This window comes from Alexandromys fortis, unplaced genomic scaffold (genome assembly GCF_014885135.2).
Source record: "Alexandromys fortis isolate MF-2015 unplaced genomic scaffold, M_Fortis_MF-2015_v1.1 scaffold_188, whole genome shotgun sequence".
Taxonomy (NCBI): domain Eukaryota; kingdom Metazoa; phylum Chordata; class Mammalia; order Rodentia; family Cricetidae; genus Alexandromys; species Alexandromys fortis.
Genome location: NW_026068159.1, coordinates 760,887 through 781,383, shown reverse-complemented (window position 1 = coordinate 781,383; position 20,497 = coordinate 760,887). Strand labels below are relative to the sequence as shown.

General features: G+C 37.6%; 1 protein-coding gene across 2 annotated transcripts in view; it reads right to left on the bottom strand.

Annotated features, from left to right (window-relative positions):
• Positions 1-2,986: 2,986 nt before the first annotated feature.
• Positions 2,987-20,497, bottom strand: part of Sh3bgrl (SH3 domain binding glutamate rich protein like) — an 87,734-nt gene continuing 70,223 nt past the window's right edge. The window contains exons 3-4 of one of the 2 annotated variants that reach the window (XM_050127571.1): positions 16,548-16,628; positions 2,987-5,304 (exon numbers count right to left, since the gene is read on the bottom strand). In XM_050127571.1, the coding sequence (XP_049983528.1) occupies positions 5,272-5,304; positions 16,548-16,628 (114 nt within the window). In that variant the 3' untranslated portion in view covers positions 2,987-5,271. Of the gene's footprint in view, positions 5,305-10,107; positions 10,159-16,547; positions 16,629-20,497 lie in introns of those variants that run through there. The other variant, XM_050127570.1, reaches the window with a different exon arrangement.

Here is a 20,497-nt window from a genome sequence, read left to right as displayed (position 1 = left end):
AAATGATTGGCCCAGCCTGAGACCAATGCCAGGACGCAGAGACCTAGGATAGAACCAGACAGGATTGGAGAAAAAATATAAATGTAATGATGCCTAACAATATTCTACTCTACTCATAGATTGATGACTATCCCAATTGTCATCAGAGAGGCTTCATCCAGTAACTGATGGAAACAGATGCAGAAACTCACAGCCAAACATTAGGCCAAGCTTGGAGAATCCTGCTGAAGAGGGTGGAAGGATTGTAGGAGCCAGAGGTGTCAAAGACATCACAAAAAAACCCACAGAATCAACTAATCTGGTATCATAGGAGCTCATTGAAACTGAACCAACAGCAGGGAGCCTTCATGGGACCAACCTAGGCCCCCTACATATATGTGAAAGCTGGGCAGTTTGGTCTGCCTTGTGGGACTCCTAACAGTGGAAGCAGAAACTGTCCCTAATACTTTGGCTGGCTTTTGGGAACCCACTCCTCATACTGGGTTGCCTTGCTCAGCCTTAAAACAAAGGGAGGTACATAGTCCTACCTCAACTTGATACGCCATGTTTTGATATCCATGGGAGGCCTGTCCCTTTCTGAACAGAAATGGAGGAGGAGTGTATGTAGAGGAAGGAGGCAGAGGGGAGGTGGGGGAGGGATTGAAAGGAAAGGAGGAAGGGAAAATTGTGGTTGCGATATTAAATTAAAAATGTAATTAATAATAAAATAAAAACCAGGTTGCAATTTGTAATATTTTTCCAATTACTTCACAAAAAAATCTTTTTAAAAAATACCTGAAAAAGTTAAACTGAGTAAGAAACACCAAAAATCAAAACAGTGTGGAAGTATTATATGTACACAAGCAGTACACAGACAGTGAAGTAAGATTAATTGTTCAGAAACACACTATAACATGTAGCATTACTCACAGTAGCCAAGTAATGCGACTGATCTATGCATCCATCCGAGAATAAACAGATTAAGAAAATGTGTTGTGTACACACAATGAAATACTACTCAGTCTCTAAATAGGAGGAAATTCTGTCATTTTCATTAGCACGGATGAACTAAGGGAAATAGGTATGACATGTTTTCTATTATGTGTGTGATCTAAAACAATCAAATGCATAGACATGCGGGAGAATGGCTATTACCAGAGACTAAGAGGTGGTGCTGGAGGGCATGGGAAGAAAGATACTAGAAAAGAGTAGAGTTACATTTATGCCAGAAGAAAGAATATTTAAGGGAATAGTTATATTAATTAGCCTAATCATTCCACATTATAAAGCGTTCTATTTCCTGAGCACCATAATAAAACACATTGCTACATAATTGTATAGTTTGTGGAAATAACTTTTAAAAATATACACTTACTTTATCTCAGCTTTAACAAAAGTCAGGAAAATTCTATAGGAATAAAACGTTTGTGGTTCTTTTAGCAAATGGTACTTGGACAAACTGAAAGTCCACACGCAAAATTAAATGACATTGAATCCTTACCCTATATAATACACAAAAAGTAATTCAAAGCATATCACACATACGCGTACAAAGCACAACATGAAATTATTCAATTAAAGAATAGGAGTAATATCAACATAACTTTGGTTTAAGATTGCCTCCCCCTTTAGTTATGATAGCAAAAGTAAAAGAAATAACAGATCAACATGTGTAAGCTGACTTTGTCAAAATGAAAACCTTGAACTTCAAATACCCACCTTCTAGAAAACAAAAATTAAAAACTCGTGGAATGGAAAATAACATTTTAGATCATGTCTACAATAATAGACAAGTAATCCTATTATAAAAGGAATTATTATAATCCAAAAACAAAGACAACAAAACTAAACAGAGAACTGGAAAAGAGTTTTTTCCAAAAATAGATTCACAAATGGTCATAACAGCATAAAAATATGCTCCACATATTTAGACAGCAAAGAAATGTGAGCCACAGCTCTAATGAGGTGCCATATAATAGCACCTACAATACTTATAAATTTTAAAAAAAGATAAAAATAACAAAATTTCCCCAGCATTAGAGAATTTACAAAATGCATATCCTGGTAGTGGGGAAGTAAAATAGTGAAGACAATTTTAAAATATTTGGTAGTTACTCGAATTGTTAAACAAAAGTACCAATGAACCACATCTGCACATATATGCAAGAGAATTGAAAACAGATATTCAAACAAAACAGTACATTGGCATTCATAGTAGCACTATGCAGGATAAACAAAGGTACATACATGTAAAATTTACACCAAATGACTAATGAAGCAAAAATGGTATTCTATATATACAATTAATATTATTTGACAATATGAAAATGGATGCTGTATTCACCAGCTACCTACTACAAGATGTGGCACAGATGAAATTCAAAAGCATGGTAACCAAGAGTAAAATGCTTTATAATTCTATTCATGTGACACGTGCAGAACTGTTAAGTTCGTAAAGGTCAAAATTAAATCACTGGTCGGATATAACTGAGGGAATAAGAACCAATAGGTAAGAATGTTAATGTTAGATCCTGAAGTGTTGATGACTGTGCAAATCCCATGGAATTTCACATGTTTAAATGGATAAATTTTAAGGTGTATAAAATACCTCAATGAATCTGTTAAAAAAAAAAACATAGCAAAATAATAACTACATTAAGAGGAAGGTTACTCTTTCAAAAATAGCCTTATTTTTATGTGTATAAATGTTTGTTGGTATACTATGTGCATGTCTGGTACCAGCAGAGACCAAGAGAGTTCATCAGATCCCCTGGAACTGTAGTTACTGACAGTTATGAGCTGCCGTGTGTGTTGGAAACAGAACATGATTACTCTGGGAGAGCCCTAAGTGCTCTAAAACACTAAGTCACCTCCCGAATCCCAAGAATGATTACTTTTTATGTAGAAATTCAAAACTCATTTACAATGGGATTGACTAGTAGTATTCAGAAACAGGAATTGTGGAAGGAAGCAGAAGACCAGACGATTCAAATGAATCAAACATAAATCACTTAATTGATTTTATTGGAATTATCAGAAGAAAAGACGTGTCTGTGTTACATAGAAAAGAATTAATGACGAACTTTGTATATTTTAAACAGCAATAAGTGGTTAACAAAATACATTTGAATTCTACCTTTTTACATAATGAATGAGATCTGATTTCACTCAAACTCCCTGCATTTACTTAGTCTTTCCCAATCAAAGCAATCTTTGCTTCAAAATTCTCTATTCACCTAGGCTCGAATTCCCAAAGAGATGTTTACATTTAACAATACAATTAACAATTTATAGTGTTTTGTGAAAATGGAATTTCTGAGGATCAAAAATTCTAAAAGGCAAATGAGCTCCAAAATATGAAATTACCAAATTACATGGTCTGATTTATAAATGCAAATATTCCAAACATAATGTAAAAAGCATCAAGGATGTTATTTCCCAGGCACATATTGTGGAGTTTCATTCAAAACTCATCTTAATCCTCAGAATTTCATTTGCTTTTCTTTCATCTCTCATCTATCTGGCAAGTTTCTCAGTTAACAGAAATAAAATGCTTCAATTGGAGAAAACTCAATTTAAAGTTTTCCATTAAATCTACAGATTTAAGTTGATTTCAGGGTACTAACCGCGGATATAAATACCACCCAATGCATCTGTTTCTTTAATGCCTGGACAAAACAGTATTATTTAATACAAAAGTTAAATTGTCCACCTAGAATATTGCCAAGTATTACCTGCTGCATTTAGCAATGTTAAGGAAAAAATAATAACTAAAATTATTTTGCTCACTCCAGAATCCATTAAAAAGCACTCTGTTTCCCAGAGTTCTCTGAGAAATATTTTTTTTTGCAAAATGAAGAAACATAAATAAATAAAAATGGAATACTTTTGACTCCAATACATAATCCAAAATTTAGGTCACTAAAAAAAACTGAGAAACTGCCTTCAAGTTGTTTTTTGTTTGTCTGATGTTTTGTTTGTTTTTCTCCTTTCTAACCAACTATAAAAGACAATTACTCATCAAAATTACTGTATATTATTTAGAATCCAGTAACAATGTCTAAAACCACTTATTTTAAAGCATCAAATCAAGTTTGAATTTCAGTAAACAAAGCTATGGCTTCATTATATGTTGGAGTTTTGGAGAGTACAGTCTTGCAAACAGAAGATATGATACAGCAATTTGAAGTAAAAGGTGATTGTTTTAAAAAATAAAGTAATAAAAGACAAAGGTACAAAATCAGTACCTTCTGGTTGAGTAATGTGGGTCATGCTTATCTTCAAAATATTTCAAAAGTTGTTCCTTTTCTTTGATACTTGTGCTTTCTGACAAAATCAAAGCTCTGTGATTCTTTCTACTTGGACAGATGTGTTGACACAATCTGCCCAAACTGAAGCAAAGGGTTCAGCTATCAAGACACAGTGGCATTCATGATCACCAGCTATATTAAAGCAGGAGAAGGGAGCCACTAAGATTTCTTTTATCAAACACCAAAGAAAAATAATATTTAACAATTAGGGGCAAGATATTGTGTAATGGTTAATTAAAAGCCTGAGCTCTTTGTAAGAAGGGCCAAATTAAAATTAATTGCCATCATCATTCTGTGACTTACACATCCATATTTTTTACTGAGGCAAGCCACTTAGAAGCACGATTACATTGTAACTATATACGTAAACAAGGAACAGTGGAATGCATTTGATACTTTTCTTGTGGGAAGTCAACTATCTTGATCACTGAATGTCCAATGAAATATTACATCGAGAATCTGGGAAAACTTGAGGTTCAGGGCACACAAGTTGCTCCTATGGGAGAATGAGAATGTCACAATAACCATCACATCGTAAACATAACCTGCAAATACATTTCAGCAACAGTAACATCTCACCAAAATATTCATGTTCACTAAAGTTAATGAGGCAATTTTGGAATAAGAGTTTTGCTCTGTCTCTCTCTCTTGCTCCTCTTTTAATTCCTTGAAGTTGAAATGAAGATATCCTTAAGCAACAGTAATATCAAAAAAGAAGCATATTTTTTTTGTAAAATCCTTACAGAACATAAAGTATCTTGGCAGATAAGAATACTATTCTACGATATCTACTTAAAGATTTAACTTCGTCTCTCATTTTTCTCACCGTCATGTTCACATTTTAATTATGCTTGTTTGCATGCGAGAACATCAACTAATCTATTATTGCAACATTTAAGCCTATTTCTTTGAAGCGAAGATTTTTATAAAAGCAATGGAGATTCATTATTTTCCAAGATGTTGAAGGAAGAACGCGTAATATTCAAGCTTGCTGCTTTGCCTGGGCTTCTGCTTCCTGGAATCAAAAACAAACAAAACATACGTTTAAATATCACAAGACAGATACGTCTATGCATCTTTGTTAAAATAAGTTAGCTCAAATTCCTAAGATTATTCGATAGAACAGTAATTATTTCCAGAGGGAAAAAAAGGCTTTAAAATAATTAGCAGAAGCTTCCATTGTGCCAGAAAGTGCTGTGCAGGCTGCTGGCAGAGAGTAGGTATCAACTTCTTCTTACTCAGATGTGCATTCTGCATACCACACAGCCGAACATGAGGCAAGATGTTGGTAAAATGATGGTAGGACTTTTACGGGGCTTAGATTTGAAGCCTGCTCCCCAAGAGAAAATTTACGTCTGGTTCTGTGATCCTGGTAAAAAGCCCATGGGCTGGGAGGACACAGGTATTAGAAGAGAGGAGCTTTCTATTGTTCTGTTTAATGGTTATATTGTGCTCATCAAACTGCCTTTTAAATGTTTGTGTTTATGAGCAAAGGTTAGAGTCTTTGCAAACTTGGTCAGAGAGTTTCTTTTAGCAGTGAGCAGAAAGCAATAACTGGCAAATGTACTAGGGAAAGTGACTGTTGAATGTTCAGTCATAAAGGAGACATCTGTACCACCCTCTCCAAGAATGAAAGGACAATTTGGAAAAGAGAGTGGAAAAAAAGGGGGCAAGAGGACGGGAATGTTATAGTACGTCTGGTAGGTACAACATGACCTTTGCACTCAGCTCATGAACTCACAGGGTGGTTACCTAGTGGAGACGGGACCCTGACAACATTCCCTCATGGAATTTAGGGAGAGACTTGTCAGGCCCCACTCATCCTTGAGAAGATATTGGCTATTAAAGGTGGCACTTAACAGTTGCTGGGGGTGGGGGCAGGTAAATTTCCTTAAATGGTGCATATGCTCTGGTAAGAGCCTCCCCATCTATGCTCGCACCGGCAGGCCCTTTTGAAATTCAATGGGTCATGCACAAAGGCACAGAATAGTGGAACTGTATGGAAAGAAGCAGTTCAGGGAGAAGGAGACAAGGTATAGGCTAAATATGATCAAAATACATTATATACACGTATGAAGTTACCAAAATACTTAAAAATAAACAAAACTGTGAATAGCAACTAGCAGATGCAGTTGGGGAAGCAGTTATGTAGTAATGTGTATATCCTGGTCATGTGTTTCTTCACAGAACTGCACATCACTTGCAAGTGAGCAGTATTGGGAAAGAGCCTAGCTTCCCTTAGTCACACTCTGGCTTTCATAATTAAAGAAATCACTGAGATGGGCATGTAAGCCAAAAGGGTATTCTACATTCTAGGTCACTGTCCATTAGAATGTGTCATATTACCAGGCTTGATAGCACGTGCCCTCAATCCTAGCACGCGGGAGAGGCAGAGGAAGGCAGAGCTCTCTGAGTTCAAGGCCAGCCTGGTCTCTAGAGAAGTTTGTATTTAATTTTAGTAATAAAATATAATGTAGGACAGTGAGAAAGCTCAGCAGGCCTGATGATCTGAGTTCAAATCCTGGAACTCACTCCTCTTCCCTACACATATGCACTGTGGCACTAGTGTTCCCCCCCCACACACACACACCCTTTGCACACACACTGAAAAGTGAAAGAAAGAAAACAAGATCCATAAAATATATTTATTTGTGTAGCAATAGTTGTCCTCTGGTCTCCATAACACATGGGTGCCCGTGCACACACAGACAATAAAAAATTTTAATTTTAAGAAGGATAAAATATGAACTTCACCCTGTACCTGCACAGGTTTTGACTTAATACAGGATTCAAATTCCATCTGTTGCACTCAATTATGCATTCTTGAACAAAGTTATTTAAGTATTAGTTTCTTCTGTAAAATTATTTACAGATACTTAACACATAAAGATGATATAAAGATATATACAAAGTGTGTGGCTCGGTGCATGATCCATTATGGGCACCAATTCTTTCTTTTCCTCCTCTCCTCTTTTTTGACTAGAACCAAGTACACAGTTAGATGTTATTAATCTTGGTTAGTAATCTCTTGGGTAGACTATTTTCTATGAAAATAGGATTGTTTCACATACCACAGCTTAGGCAGATTCCATGGCCACTTTCCACCACATAATGATTCACACAAAATTAATGGAAATGTTTCTCTAACCATAACTCTCAACTATGTTAAAAGGCTACTGCACGGGCCTTTTCTAGGCAAACCATTTTCTCCTTAAAGATAAGCATCACTGGATTTATTTTTCCATCAAAGTACAAATTAGTTTATTATTTCCTATCTTAAAATCATCACTTTCACTACAAAGTAAGAACTGCCTGTGCTAAGAACTACTTCTGAATTGATTAAAAAAAGAAACTAGCAATATTCTTTCCTTCTTAAGTCCACCAGGTATGCAGAATTGCTTCTACAAGAACATGCTTAATGGAAACATTTTCTGGTGTGAGAGGTCCTTCTGTCTACATGTTTCTTTTATTGGTTAATGAATAAAGAAACTGGCTTGGTCTATAGCAAGCTATAACGTAGGTGGGAAAAACAAAACTGAATGCTGGGAGAAGGAAGGTAGAGTTTAGGAGAAGCCATAGAGCGGCCGCCAGAGACAGATGCCAAAATTTGCCAGTAACGCACAACTACATGGCGATACACAGATTAATGGAAATGGGTTAAATTAAGATGTAAGAGTTAGCCAGTAAGAATCTAGAGCTAATGGGCGAAGCAGTTACTTAATTAATACAGTTTCTGTGTGGTTGTTTTGTGTCTGAGCTGCCCGGTGGCCGAAACAACCAAGCAGCCTTCCTACAACAATTTTCAGTACAGTTCTTTTAGGTAGCAAGCTCTCTATTTAATTAGTTTTCAATAATTTTTGTTTGTTTGTTTGTTTGTTTTTGAGACAGGGTTTCTCTTTGACACACCTAGTTGTCATGGAACTAGCTCTTGTAGACACAAACTCACAGAAATCTGCCTACCTCTGTTTCCTGAAACCGGTCTCGCTGAACATAGTGGACAATGAGGACTACTGAGACCTCAAGAACAATGGCAATGGGTTTTTGATCCTACTGTACCTATTGGTTTCGTGGGAGCCTAGGCAGTTTCGTGGATGCTCACCTTACTAGACCTGGATAGAGGTGGGTGGTCCTTGGACTTCCCACAGGGCAGGGAACCCTGACTGCTCTTTGGGCTGACGAGGGAGGGGGACTTGATTGGGGGAGGGAGAGGGAAAGGGGAGGCGGCGGTGGGGAAGAGACAGAAATCTTTAATAAATAAATAAATTAATTAAATTAAAAAAAAAGTGTGTGCCACCACTACTTGGGTAGTTTTTTAATTTTAAAGGGTATGAACTATTAGTTATTTGGAAAATAAGAAATGAGAGAAAGTCGTTGCTATTGGCTAGTATTCCTTCTAGGCTCTTTTTATCCTATTCTGAAAAGAATTAGATAATTATCCAGTAAAAAAAAATCTATAACACAGTTTCATATATTTTTGCCACAAGCTACAATAGTTCCCTTTTTTCAATACAGGAGATATTCCAACTTCCAGTGGACACCTGAAACCATAGACATCCTAGTAGATGCGGATTTTTTTCTTATAAAAAAGTTTAGCTCATAAAATAAGCATAGTTAGAACCAATGATAGCCTTTGCTGGAGAGGTTGTGGAGAAAGGGGTACACTCATCCATTGCTGGTGGGAATGCAAACTTGTGCAACCACTTTGGAACACAGTGTGGAGGTTTCTCAGAAAATTCGGGATCAACCTGATATATGACACTAAACAGGAGGAAGAGGAAGTGAGGTAAGAATCCTCAGACAGACACGAGACAGCTCTGCTCTCAGAGACACACACGATGAAGTTCCAACTCAGGATGGACGTAGGCTAGAATCTTCCCAGTAAGCGCACCGTGGGGTGCTTACACACATTATTAGAAATGGGCTAGTCCAGGTGCGAGAGTTAGCCGAGAAGAGGCTAGATATAATGGGCAAGCAGTGTTTAAAAGAATACAATTTGTGTGTTGTTATTTCAGGCATGAGCTAGCAGGCGGCCGGGGTGCTGGGGACGCAGCCCCGCTGCTCCTATTATTTCAACAGATGGTGCCCAGATGTGTGGACAACTGAATCCACTGAAAGCCTGAGAAAGCTTGGGAAAGAGTAAAGCATGCATGTTTTCTTGGTAGCAACAATTTTTCAGTCTACTCTGCTTGCTAGAGGTAAGCAAGCGCTCTCATCTAAGAGAGGCTTCCTGACTCAGCTTTAGCTGCAAAACCCTGCAGCTCATTAAGAGGTACTGCCACGAAACACTTAAACGGTGTTCACAAAAAGCTGAACGCATGCTTTTCGGTTTTCAGCCGTAGCAGGAAAAAAGCTGTGCCATTTAAAAATGCTGGCTATCTGGGCCGTCATGCCAGGGCAAACTCTGACTGAGGCAGGAGGGCCGACTACAGAGAGAGGACTTGAGTGTTGTCTGTTGTAGCTTGCTGGCTAGCAGGGACCTTGAAATGCCATAGAGTTGTGGCAGTAAACATGGCTACAGCCAGTACTTCAACCATGAGGCTGGAAAGCTTAGGAATGGACTGGATCTAGCTGGCAAGGCCAGGGCTTTAATCCTACCCATATTGCTCAGTAAATTAAAGACTCATGTGGTCATAAAAAGAGAGATATACAGTAAAGAGAGATGCAAAGATAAAGAAAATGTTTAAATGATTTACAGTGTGTTAAAAATATATGCAAGCTAAAAGTTAAAAGTTCTTAAAAGTGAAAAAAAGGAACAAAGAGAGTAGTTGGGTGTGGTAGTACACACCTTTAATCCCAACACTTGGGAGGCAGAGGGAGATTGACCTCTGTGACTTCAAGGTGTGGTAGCACATGCCTTTAATCCCAGTGCCTAGAAGGCAGAGACAAACAGATCTCTGTGAGTTCAAGGTATAGTAGCTTACACCGTTAATCCCAATGCCTGGGAGGCAGAGATAGGCGGATCTCTGAGAGTTCAAGGAGAGCCTGGTCTACAGAGTTATTCCAGATCAAAGAGATACAGAGAATATAAAACAAAAGTAAAAATAAACAAAATAGAGGTTAAAATAAAGCATACAAAGATGGAAAATACACAGAGAATTTTGATACTGCATGCTATTATGCTCTCTTTGAATTGTTTGAATTCTGAGGAAGGAGCAACAGCTGCTAAAAAATATTTGCTTATAAAGGATGCTGAACTAATCCAACATAGATATTTTGAAAATGCTTTGAAATTTGGATCTAAGGACATGATGCTTTGAAAAGGAGTTTCTTGTTTTGTTTTCACAGAAGATGAGACCCTGTTCATTTCTTCTATTCCGATATGGTATGATGGACCACGCCCTCCTGAACGGTTGCTGTGAATACCTTCAGAAAACTGCTTCGCTCAACTGCCAACTGAGATGAAACTAGCACACAGGTTATACCATGAAAGACCTAATTAACAACGCCCCCATTCAGCAGGAAGCAGTCTGGAGAGAAATAACTGCGCCCATATTCCCAAATATTGTTTATAAATGTTCTTTTACATTTAAAGTGGGATACGATAGAGATATGAATAATTTGCATTGATATGGATTTTGCTTTAGTGATTTAAATTTAAGGTCAATTTTGTTATATGTATATGTGTTTCTGATCTTGATTGAGGTATTGTGATTGTGTAGTTCCTTTAAAAATGTAATGCATATAGGTTGTTAATGGATAATCATTAATAATAGTCAAGTTTGTAGTCATGTTAGTTAGATTTTCTAGATATATAGATATATATTTCAGTTAGATCGGCATTCTTCATATCTTTCAAAGACTATGGAATAGCTATTTAATGTTTTAATAACTTAGGACTTTTCATGACAATGAGACACTCTGCTCCTGGCAGCACCAGTCTACTTCAAGAGGAAGATGGGCATCGAAGAGGATCCTTATGGAGTTTGAGAGCCATTTGGGCAAGAAACTGTTCCTGCCTGGACTATTGCATAAACTGGACACAGAGAACCTGCAGAGAGAGGACTACTGAACTTGCCTAAAGATGAGATGATCTTTCGGGGTTCCTGATTCATGAGTCTGCAAGACATTCTTCAGGACAAGCAGATAGTGACTGCCTTTGAAATTTCCTGCTTTGTGAAAATGTCTGCTGGAAACTACGGGCCTGTAGGCCGAAGATGGATGCCCCAAAGGTACAGAGGAACCTTGGGTGACCGTCCAGGCAGCGGGATGTCTCTGTCATTTCTAGAGTTTGAAAGTTGCTTTTTTCTTGTTTGCTTAGGTAATCTTTCTGGAGTCTTTGATGGAGTTAAGAATAGTTAGTTATAGTTATAGTTTTCCTTAGTTATGATATAGATTATTGTAATTTTTACTTGATAACTGTTTTGTTATATATAATTTTGCTCCGCTAAAGTTAAAGCCTTCTTTTTTTGTTTAAGCAGAAAAAGGGGAAATGATGTGGGAGTGTCATATATCAATCTGTTGATTTCATTGGTTAAGCAATAAAGAAACTGCTTGGCCCTGATAGGTTAAAACATAGGTGGGAGGAGTAAACAGCATAGGATGCTGGGAGGAAGAGGAAGTGAGCTCAGACTTGACAACTCTGCTCTGGAGCAGAGACGCCATACTCCGCTCTCCCGATAGCTCTGTTCTCTGAGGCACACACGATAAAGCTCTGACCCAAGGTGGACATAGGTTAGAATCTTCCCGGTAAGCGCACCTTGGGGTGCTTACACGCATTATTAGAAATGGGCTAATCCAGGTGCGAGAATTAGCCTAGAAGAGGCTAGATAGAAATGGTCCAAGCAGTCTTTAAATGAATACAGTTTGTGTGTTGTTATTTCAGCCCCGCCGCTCTTTAATTACAACATCAACCTACCCATGGACCCAGCAATACCACTCTTAGGAATATACCCAAGAGAGGCCTTATCATACAACAAAAGTATATGCTCTATTATGTTCATAGCAGCATTGTTTGTAATAGCCAGAACCTGGAAACAACCTAGATGCCCTTCAATTGAAGAATGGATGAAGAAAGTATGGAATATATACATATTAGAGTACTACTCAGCAGTAAAAAACAAGGACTTCTTGAAGTTTGCAGGCAAATGGATGGAAATAGAAAACACTATCCTGAGTGAGATAAGCCAGACCCAAAAAGAGGAACATGGGATGTACTCACTCATATTTGGTTTCTAGCTTATAATTCGGGTTCTTAGAGAAATTAAATAAGAAGGAGAACCCAAAGAAAAACATATAGGCATCCTCCTGAATATTAACCTTCATCAGGCGATGAAAGGAGACAGAGACAGAGACCCACACTGGAGCACCGGACTGAAATCTCAAGGTCCAAATCAGGAGCAGAAGGAGAGAGAGCACGAGCTAGGAACTCAGGACCGCAAGGGGTGCACACACATACTGAGACAATGAGGATGTTCTATCGGGAACTCACCAAGGCTAGCTGGCCTGGGTCTGAAAAGCCTGGGTTAAAACTGGTCTCGCTGAACATAGCGGACAATGAGGACTACTGAGACCTCAAGAACAATGGCAATGGGTTTTTGATCCTACTGCACCTATTGGTTTTGTGGGAGCCTAGGCAGTTTGGATGCTCACCTTACTAGACCTGGATGGAGGAGGGTGGTCTTTGGACTTCCCACAGGGCAGAGAACCCTGATTGCTCTTTGGGCTGACAAGGGAGGAGGACTTAATTAGGGGAGGGGAAGAGACAGAAATCTTTCAGAAATAAAAAAATAAAAATAAAAATATAAAATATAAAAATAATAAAAAATTAGTTTAAAAATAAAAAATAAGCATAATTAGAAACTACTAAAAATATCTAATAATGATACATTATAACAATAAACTCTAATAAAGGCTATGTGAATGTGTTTGCTTCTTTCTCCACTGCCATTGAGCAGGAGATAAATAGAGACTGGATGAGCTTGGCAAAAGGGCAATTCAGATCCTGTATGGAATAGAGTAGGAAAGTGAAGGATTTCATCACACTATTCAGATTGACAAAAACATATACATATACACTGTTTGTTCTAGAATTTTCCATCAGTATTTCCAGACCAGAGTGGACAAACCTATAGAAAGCGAAACTGTAAAAGACGAAGTCATGATGAAATTTTTTAAATGTCAACATGAGCTCACTAAATGGACTAATACTTTTGTTGGATCTTTTGTTGGACATTTTTTCCAACATTATTGATAACAGACATATGCATAAATGAATCTTTAAATTATATGTGACTCTCATACTTTATCCAGAAAGTTTGTTGATGAATTAATTTAGTTAACGCTCTTTTGAAACATTTAACTTTTCTCCAAAGGTTTGAGATCTTGGGTTATATTTGGATTTATGCTTTTACCCATAATGTTTCTATATCTAGGATTACTTCATCAGGCTATGTAATACTCAGTGTGAAATTTCTGGGTGAAGGTGTAGAGTAATATTCTTGAGTTTCTTAACAAATATTTGCTCTTCTCATTTTCAAAGGAAAGTAACAGCTTCCTCTGCCTAAAGCTCTGTCTGTTTCAAAATACTTTCCCAGCACAGAGCCTTAGCATTTTGTCTTACTTTTACTAATTTCACTTATGAAAACTGCATCTCATTTTACCATATTTCATTTATTATCAGTATACTTTTCCATATGGATTAACTACTTCAATCTATTTTTTGGCAAGATTTATTTTTATTTCTTTTAATTCTAAGTTTAGGGTGTGTGTGGGTGTGGGTGTGTATGTGCGTGCGCGCGTGTGTGTGCATGTATGTGCACACGAGTGTCACTGCTCTCAGAGGCCAAAGGTGTGGTACTAGAGTACCATCTGCTTGAGAGCCACCTGACAGTGTGTGCTGGGAACCAAACTCAGGTCCTCTGGAAGAGCAGTCAGTATTCTTAACTGTTCAGCCATCTCTCCAGCCACTATGTGTGAATTTCTTATCTGGTGGACTTTCTGTTCAGCCAAAGTCTAATGCCATAGTGACTGTCACTAAATAAAAGTGACCAGAATAGAAAAATGTTCTTCAGACATCAAACTGATCACTTTTGGTCTTGGCAAAGATGTGTCAACATTCAAAAATCTTTCTTTAATTAATCCACTCCAGATGACTTTTTGTTAACCCAATATATTAATTCCTTTTGCCCAACCCTTCATAACACCCAGTGCTACTGTATTCTACTTTCGGGTTTAAATCAGGACAGAAAAAAGACATTAGAGGCTTAAAGAATGTATTTCTGCTAATTTGCCTTCTAAATCAATTGTTCTCTTTGTTAAAGCTATTTCACCTTGAGGTCCTCTCAATTGTTTTCGTGGGCCCTTAAGACATCCTGAAGTAGAAATCTGGCTAGAAAGTATCATCCCTCTAATGTTCATTGTGCAGAGCACACTCCTATTAAATTTACTTTCTTAAGACAAATTTTTGTACCAAAGTGGACAAGTAATCCTATCATTGGGAAAGCCAGGTGCTAGGATCAAGGCAGAATGGGATAAGATCCTGTCTCAAAGTAAGAATAAAAAATTATGAAGATTAAATTAAACTAAACCATGTCTTAAAATACTGAAACAATCATACAAGTATCTGAGTGTGGTGAGCACGGAAGATCAACGTGAATTTGAGACCAGCCTGATCTACATAGTGAGTTCCAGACCAGCTAGGGGCAAAGTGAAACAGTGACAAACAAAGAAACAAAAATCTCACTACTGCTTGCCCAGATTTTCCATAGTAACTTTTGGGTGCCTAGTGGGTAAAGGTGAAGCTACCAGATAGAGCAATCATCACTTGGTCTTAACCTACCTAGCCGATCTTAAAACTCCTAACACAGTCCTCTGTTTCACAGTCCCTATTCCGAAGTCATACTGTACTACATTCTCTTCCCTCAAAGGAAACTCAGCATGCGCAACGATATGCCCATGCTTTTCATTGCTGGCCCTGTAAAAAATGACTGTCACCTCAATAGTTTGACATTTCCAGCAGTTTAAATAAGACCCTTCTGTTAAAAACTTCTCTAATATCCTCAATAAAAAATCATGATTATTTTCCTAAATCCCTATAGCACTTTATTTATAATTACACTATAGTTTCATAGAATTTACCATAGTATGTCTTCAATTATAATTACTTTAATACATACATTTATTATATAATCTTTTCCACATCTACACTCATTAGGTTTTAAAAAGAATGTAAGGATTATGTCATACTTTGTTTTTCTGCCATTAATTTCAGTGCTTGACAATTGATAAATATTTGGTGAGCGAATGAATTCTAATTTTAATTGCAGGGGCACAGTCATCAGCCACAGGAAATAGTCTGTCCTTTCTTCTGCCCTCCCTCTGATCTGCATTAATGGCTTAACTTGATCTCACCAATTATTTAAACAAAAAAAGGCCACTTTACTTTTTACTTGACGCAGGTTTTAAAAAGCCTAAAATACAACGTTTATCCATGGGAAAGGAATGTTTGGCAAGGAAATAAAACGTCATAGTGAGACAAACGTATTTATAAATCCTGTTTGGTGAAAACGTAGATGGCATTATAGGTTCTCAAGAGTGAAGAAGGAACTAGAGTTTAAATAAATTACTCAACATAAAATCTATTGTTAAGAGTGGAACACAGATTAGTGCCACGGGGGAAACATATTTTTATTAAATGAGCTGGTATGAAAAGCCCAAATGGAAAAGAAAAAGGTCTACTTAAAGTCCATAGCTTTGGGGCATTTCACTGGACAGGCAATTTCGCTTTTGCTTTCCTGCTTTATTTGGGCTCTCCAGGGAACACTGTCACTTGAAAAATTAATTTATCTTGGCAAAGAACAAAATACCAAATTTAGCTGGCAATTTAGTGACCAGTTTTGTAACTCAAATGTTCCTATTATACTTGAATAGCTGACTCTATCATTTAATCATTTATTCTCACACAGCTAATAAATGCTATTAAGGAGATTATCATAAACTAAGATGCTTGATGTCCATGTAGAACTGTGCATGAGAGTTGGCATGATTGAGGCCTACTGCTGACAATCTCTTATTTGAGAATGAATAATTCTATGTCTACTGCCTCAGGCAGTTTGACAGAGAAGTTCCACTTAATACTCTACTTCCTGCATACACACTTTGTGTTCTATGCACATTAGTCTAACCTACTGAGGATTAAACGTACGTAGAACAAACACAGCTCTAGATTTATTATGAATAGTTAACTGGGAGAACTTTAACTGGTTAAACAACTCAGTAGCAACAAGATAGTCAACAACAAAGTAAATAGAGGAATCATACCTTTGAACCAGGTGGTGCTGTCAAGCCTAAAAAGGCATACACTGCGTTATTTTCTCGGGCTTCAAAGAAGGCATCATAGTCCTTTGTGAAAAGAAAACAAGAAGAATTAACAGTCTGCAATGGAACAAAGGAAAGAGATGTGCTCACAACGACTGGACTGGTTGACAAGATCAGCTGTCTTCTCGGGGGCTAAACTCCATAATGCTGAAATTCTGCAAGGAGTAATAAAGAGACAGGCAGGCTTCTGAGACTACAAGTGTGTAATACCAACTTCAGAAGCTGAGGCAGAAGGATCACTAGTTCAGGCCAGACTGAGCTACACAGGGAAACAATGTCAGAGAGAGAGAGAGAGAGACAGAGACAGAGAGAGAGACAGAGAGAGAGACAGAGAGAGAGACAGAGAGAGAGAGAGAAAGTCTTGTAAGATTAGGGGAACAAAAAGAAAGAAAAAGGAAAAAAAGCCCAGAGGAAGCATTATGAGAGAGGCAAAAAGAAAAAGTTCCAAAAATATCAGTTAAGTTCTTTTGTGATTGAGTCTGGTTTGACATCTTTAATGAGAGTTTGAGTGTGAACGTGTATGTCTCTATAGTGATATTTTGTTGATGATCTAACAAACAAAGGTTGTCTGAAGATCAGAGAAGCAAAGCAGCCAACCACTAGAGAGCTCTTACCTCTATGAAAAGAGAACGAGTTCCTGTCTCATCCCGCATTATTTTTATGTTAAACAAAAAAGGGGAAATATAGTGAAATTTGTGTTTTAATGAATAAAGCTTGCCTGAAGATCAGGGTACAAAACAGCCACACTAGTTAGCCATAGAGGCCAGGTGGTGGTGGTACATGCCTTTAATCCCAATGGAGAGGACTATAAGGCTGGATGACACAGGAACCTACTCTCTTTTCAGTCCTCTTTAGTGATTGGCTGTTTTGCTTCCCTGATCTTCAGGCAAGCTTTATTTGTTAGATAAGAAACAAAATATCACCATGTCCCTCCATCTATAAGTGGGTTTTGTGCCTTTTCTTTGACTCTTTCTTGTCATTTGCTTATTTCTTTTATCTTATTCTGGTTTGTTTGCTTTTTATTTAATTATATTTTATGTTACTTTATTTTTTAGATAACTGTTTGTTTCCTAACAATAGACAGCAAGAAAGGGTGTGGATTCGGGTGAGTGGGAGTGTGGAGATGACATGGGAGGAATCTGCAGGAGGGAAAATTGTAATCATATATTGTTTGAAAACATACACTTCAATTCAAAACAACAAAATACAAAGGGAAGAGGATGAAGAAAGGGAGAGAGGGCTTCTAGATATCATTTAATGTGTTAGAAGGTACATAGGTCTTTGGGGCAGAAAATGAAGAATAGTTTATTGCACATCACATAGGATTTACATCTCTTTGCACCTTCCTCCTTCACCACCCAAAGCAACATTTCTCAGCAATAGATAGCTTTTTCCAGTGGGAGACTAATTCCAGTTCTCCATATTTCTCTTCTATTACTGAATTTAATACTGATTTCCTCCAACTGAAATCAAAACAATATTAGGTATAAACGCATAAGGACAGAAGAACAGTGAGACTGTACTCTCTTTGCAAGGAGAATGAAGTGTTCTCAAAACATGAGCGAAAGAAACTTCAAACCTGAGACCACCAGAGAAGAATCTTGACAGGTCTCAATTTGCTTCAGCTTTACTTGCTGTCCCATAAGCCACTAAGCCTTCACCAAAAGTAGCAAGTAGACTTGGCCCCACTTGTAACTTGTAATAAACAGCAAACATAGTTAATTGTTCATTTTCTGTATGTTGCCTTGATTGGTGTGATTTCTAAACCTACACAGGAACTCTGAGATTTTGGCTGATTTGTTAAACCTGAGATTTTCAAAACGTGCTGAATTCTCTAGAAAGTGCTGTGCTACAGCTCTAAGGGGAAAGGTATCCTAACAGTAGGGAGCCAAGATCAACCACAAAGTCATACCACACAACAAACCTCACATGAGAGATTTATTAAGATGGAAAAATGCAGGAGGGTGGCTGCCTCTGCTCAGACAAGAAGTAGCAGAGAACCAAGAAGAAAGCAGGATTAATAAAGGATTTCTTTGGCGGCAAGGCTTTTCAGGGTGGAGATTTCTAGTGCTATGGAATAATCCTCTTGCACAATGTAAAGATTTGTCACTCAAATTGGTTTACTAAAACACTGACTGGCCAGTAGTCAAGCAGGAAGTATAAGTGGAGTGACCAAGCTAAGGATGATGGGAAGAAAGGTAGAGTCAGGAGCTGTCAGCCAGATGCAGAGGAAGCAGGAGATAAACGTGCCATGCTAATAAAGGTACCAACATGTGGCAGAGTGTAAATAAGAAATATGAATTAACTTAAAATGTAAGAGCATATTAATAACAAGCCTGAGCTATGGGCCAAGCATTGGTAATTAATATAAGCCTCTGTGTGGCAATTTGAGAAATGGCTACCTGGTAATTGGGAACAGATGGTTGGAACAAGAAACTTCTTTTTACATTCTAGGGTGGAGAATTGGTGGGGTTTCAAGTCCTGAGTTTGGCTGCTTCCATTTGGAGAGGCTGGGTCCAGCTGTTATGTCAGTTGGAGTGTCTTGTGGGTGGAACCTGGCAGGTGGAGATCCTCAGGGGAGGGAGCTGGCCACTCATGTGCCTCCAGTGTCTTACAAATGCCTCACCAACAGATTGTCTTTACAAGGTTGCTTTCAAGCACATTACCTTTCCACACTTGGATCTGGACCTGGAAGACACTGATGACACTAACAGTTGGATCTAACCTCAAGAAATACAAGACTACATAGAGCCAGGCATAGTGTCACAATCTACATTTGGAAGGTACAGTAGACAAGATGATTAAAAGTTCATGGTCATCAGCTACATAGTACTATGTTTTGTTTTGTTTTGTTTTCCTTGGTTTCTTTTGGGGTTTCTGGGGGGGGTGTTTTTGTTTTTGCCAGCCCAGACTATGTGAGATTCTGTTTTTAAAACATGTAGTCTTTTCTTTCCCTCATATTCTGCATAGTCTCAAAAGAAATTTTGCTTTATGAAGGATAATGCTAAGAGAATAAAAAGATGAATTACAACATATAGCAGGCTTTCTTGGACCACCAGCCCCCATATCATGACATGGAGAGGTATTATTGATTTTGAATGCTCAGCCTTATCTTACGCTGTCCCACTAGATCTTAAAACTTATTGTAACCTGTTTTTCTTCTACATTTTCCCTTGGGGCTTTTTTTTTAACCTTTCTTTCATTCTGGATGTCCTACTTTTCTGTTTTCTCCATGTCTGGCTGCCTGGCAGCTGCATGGCTAATTAGCAGCTGGCTGGATGGCTGGCCCTTGGAGTCTTCCTTTTTTCCCTCATTCTCTCTTCTTATTAAGCCTAAATTCCTCCTCCTACTTGTTCTCTCTGATGGTCAGCCCCACCTATCCCTTTACTGCCTAGCTATTGGCTGTTCATCTTTTTATTAAATCAATCAGGTGCCTTAGGCAGGCAAGGTGAAATAAATGTGACACATCTTTACTAGTTAAAGTAATATTCCTTAGCAACAACATGGAAGAAAATAATAGAAAACTGTGTATGTGGCAAAATTTCACATATAAAATATATAAAAATCATAAGGTATAATACTAATAAAACAAAATTAAATATGAGAAAATGACTAAACAAACTCTTAAAGAGGATAAAAGGATGACAAAATGTGTGTTGGTATCATAATTTTGATCATTACATAAATTCAAATTAAAATGACCAGAAGGTACCAAAACACAAAGCTACTTTGGATTGATTTAAAAGTCTGACAATAGGGCTATGAAGTAATTCAGGGCTTCAGCATTTGCCTAGCATGTGTGCAATACTGGCTGAAATATGCAGTAACATTGAAAAAGAACAGACACAAAACTTCTGACAATACCAAGAGCTAAAGAGAAAGGCTGAATATCA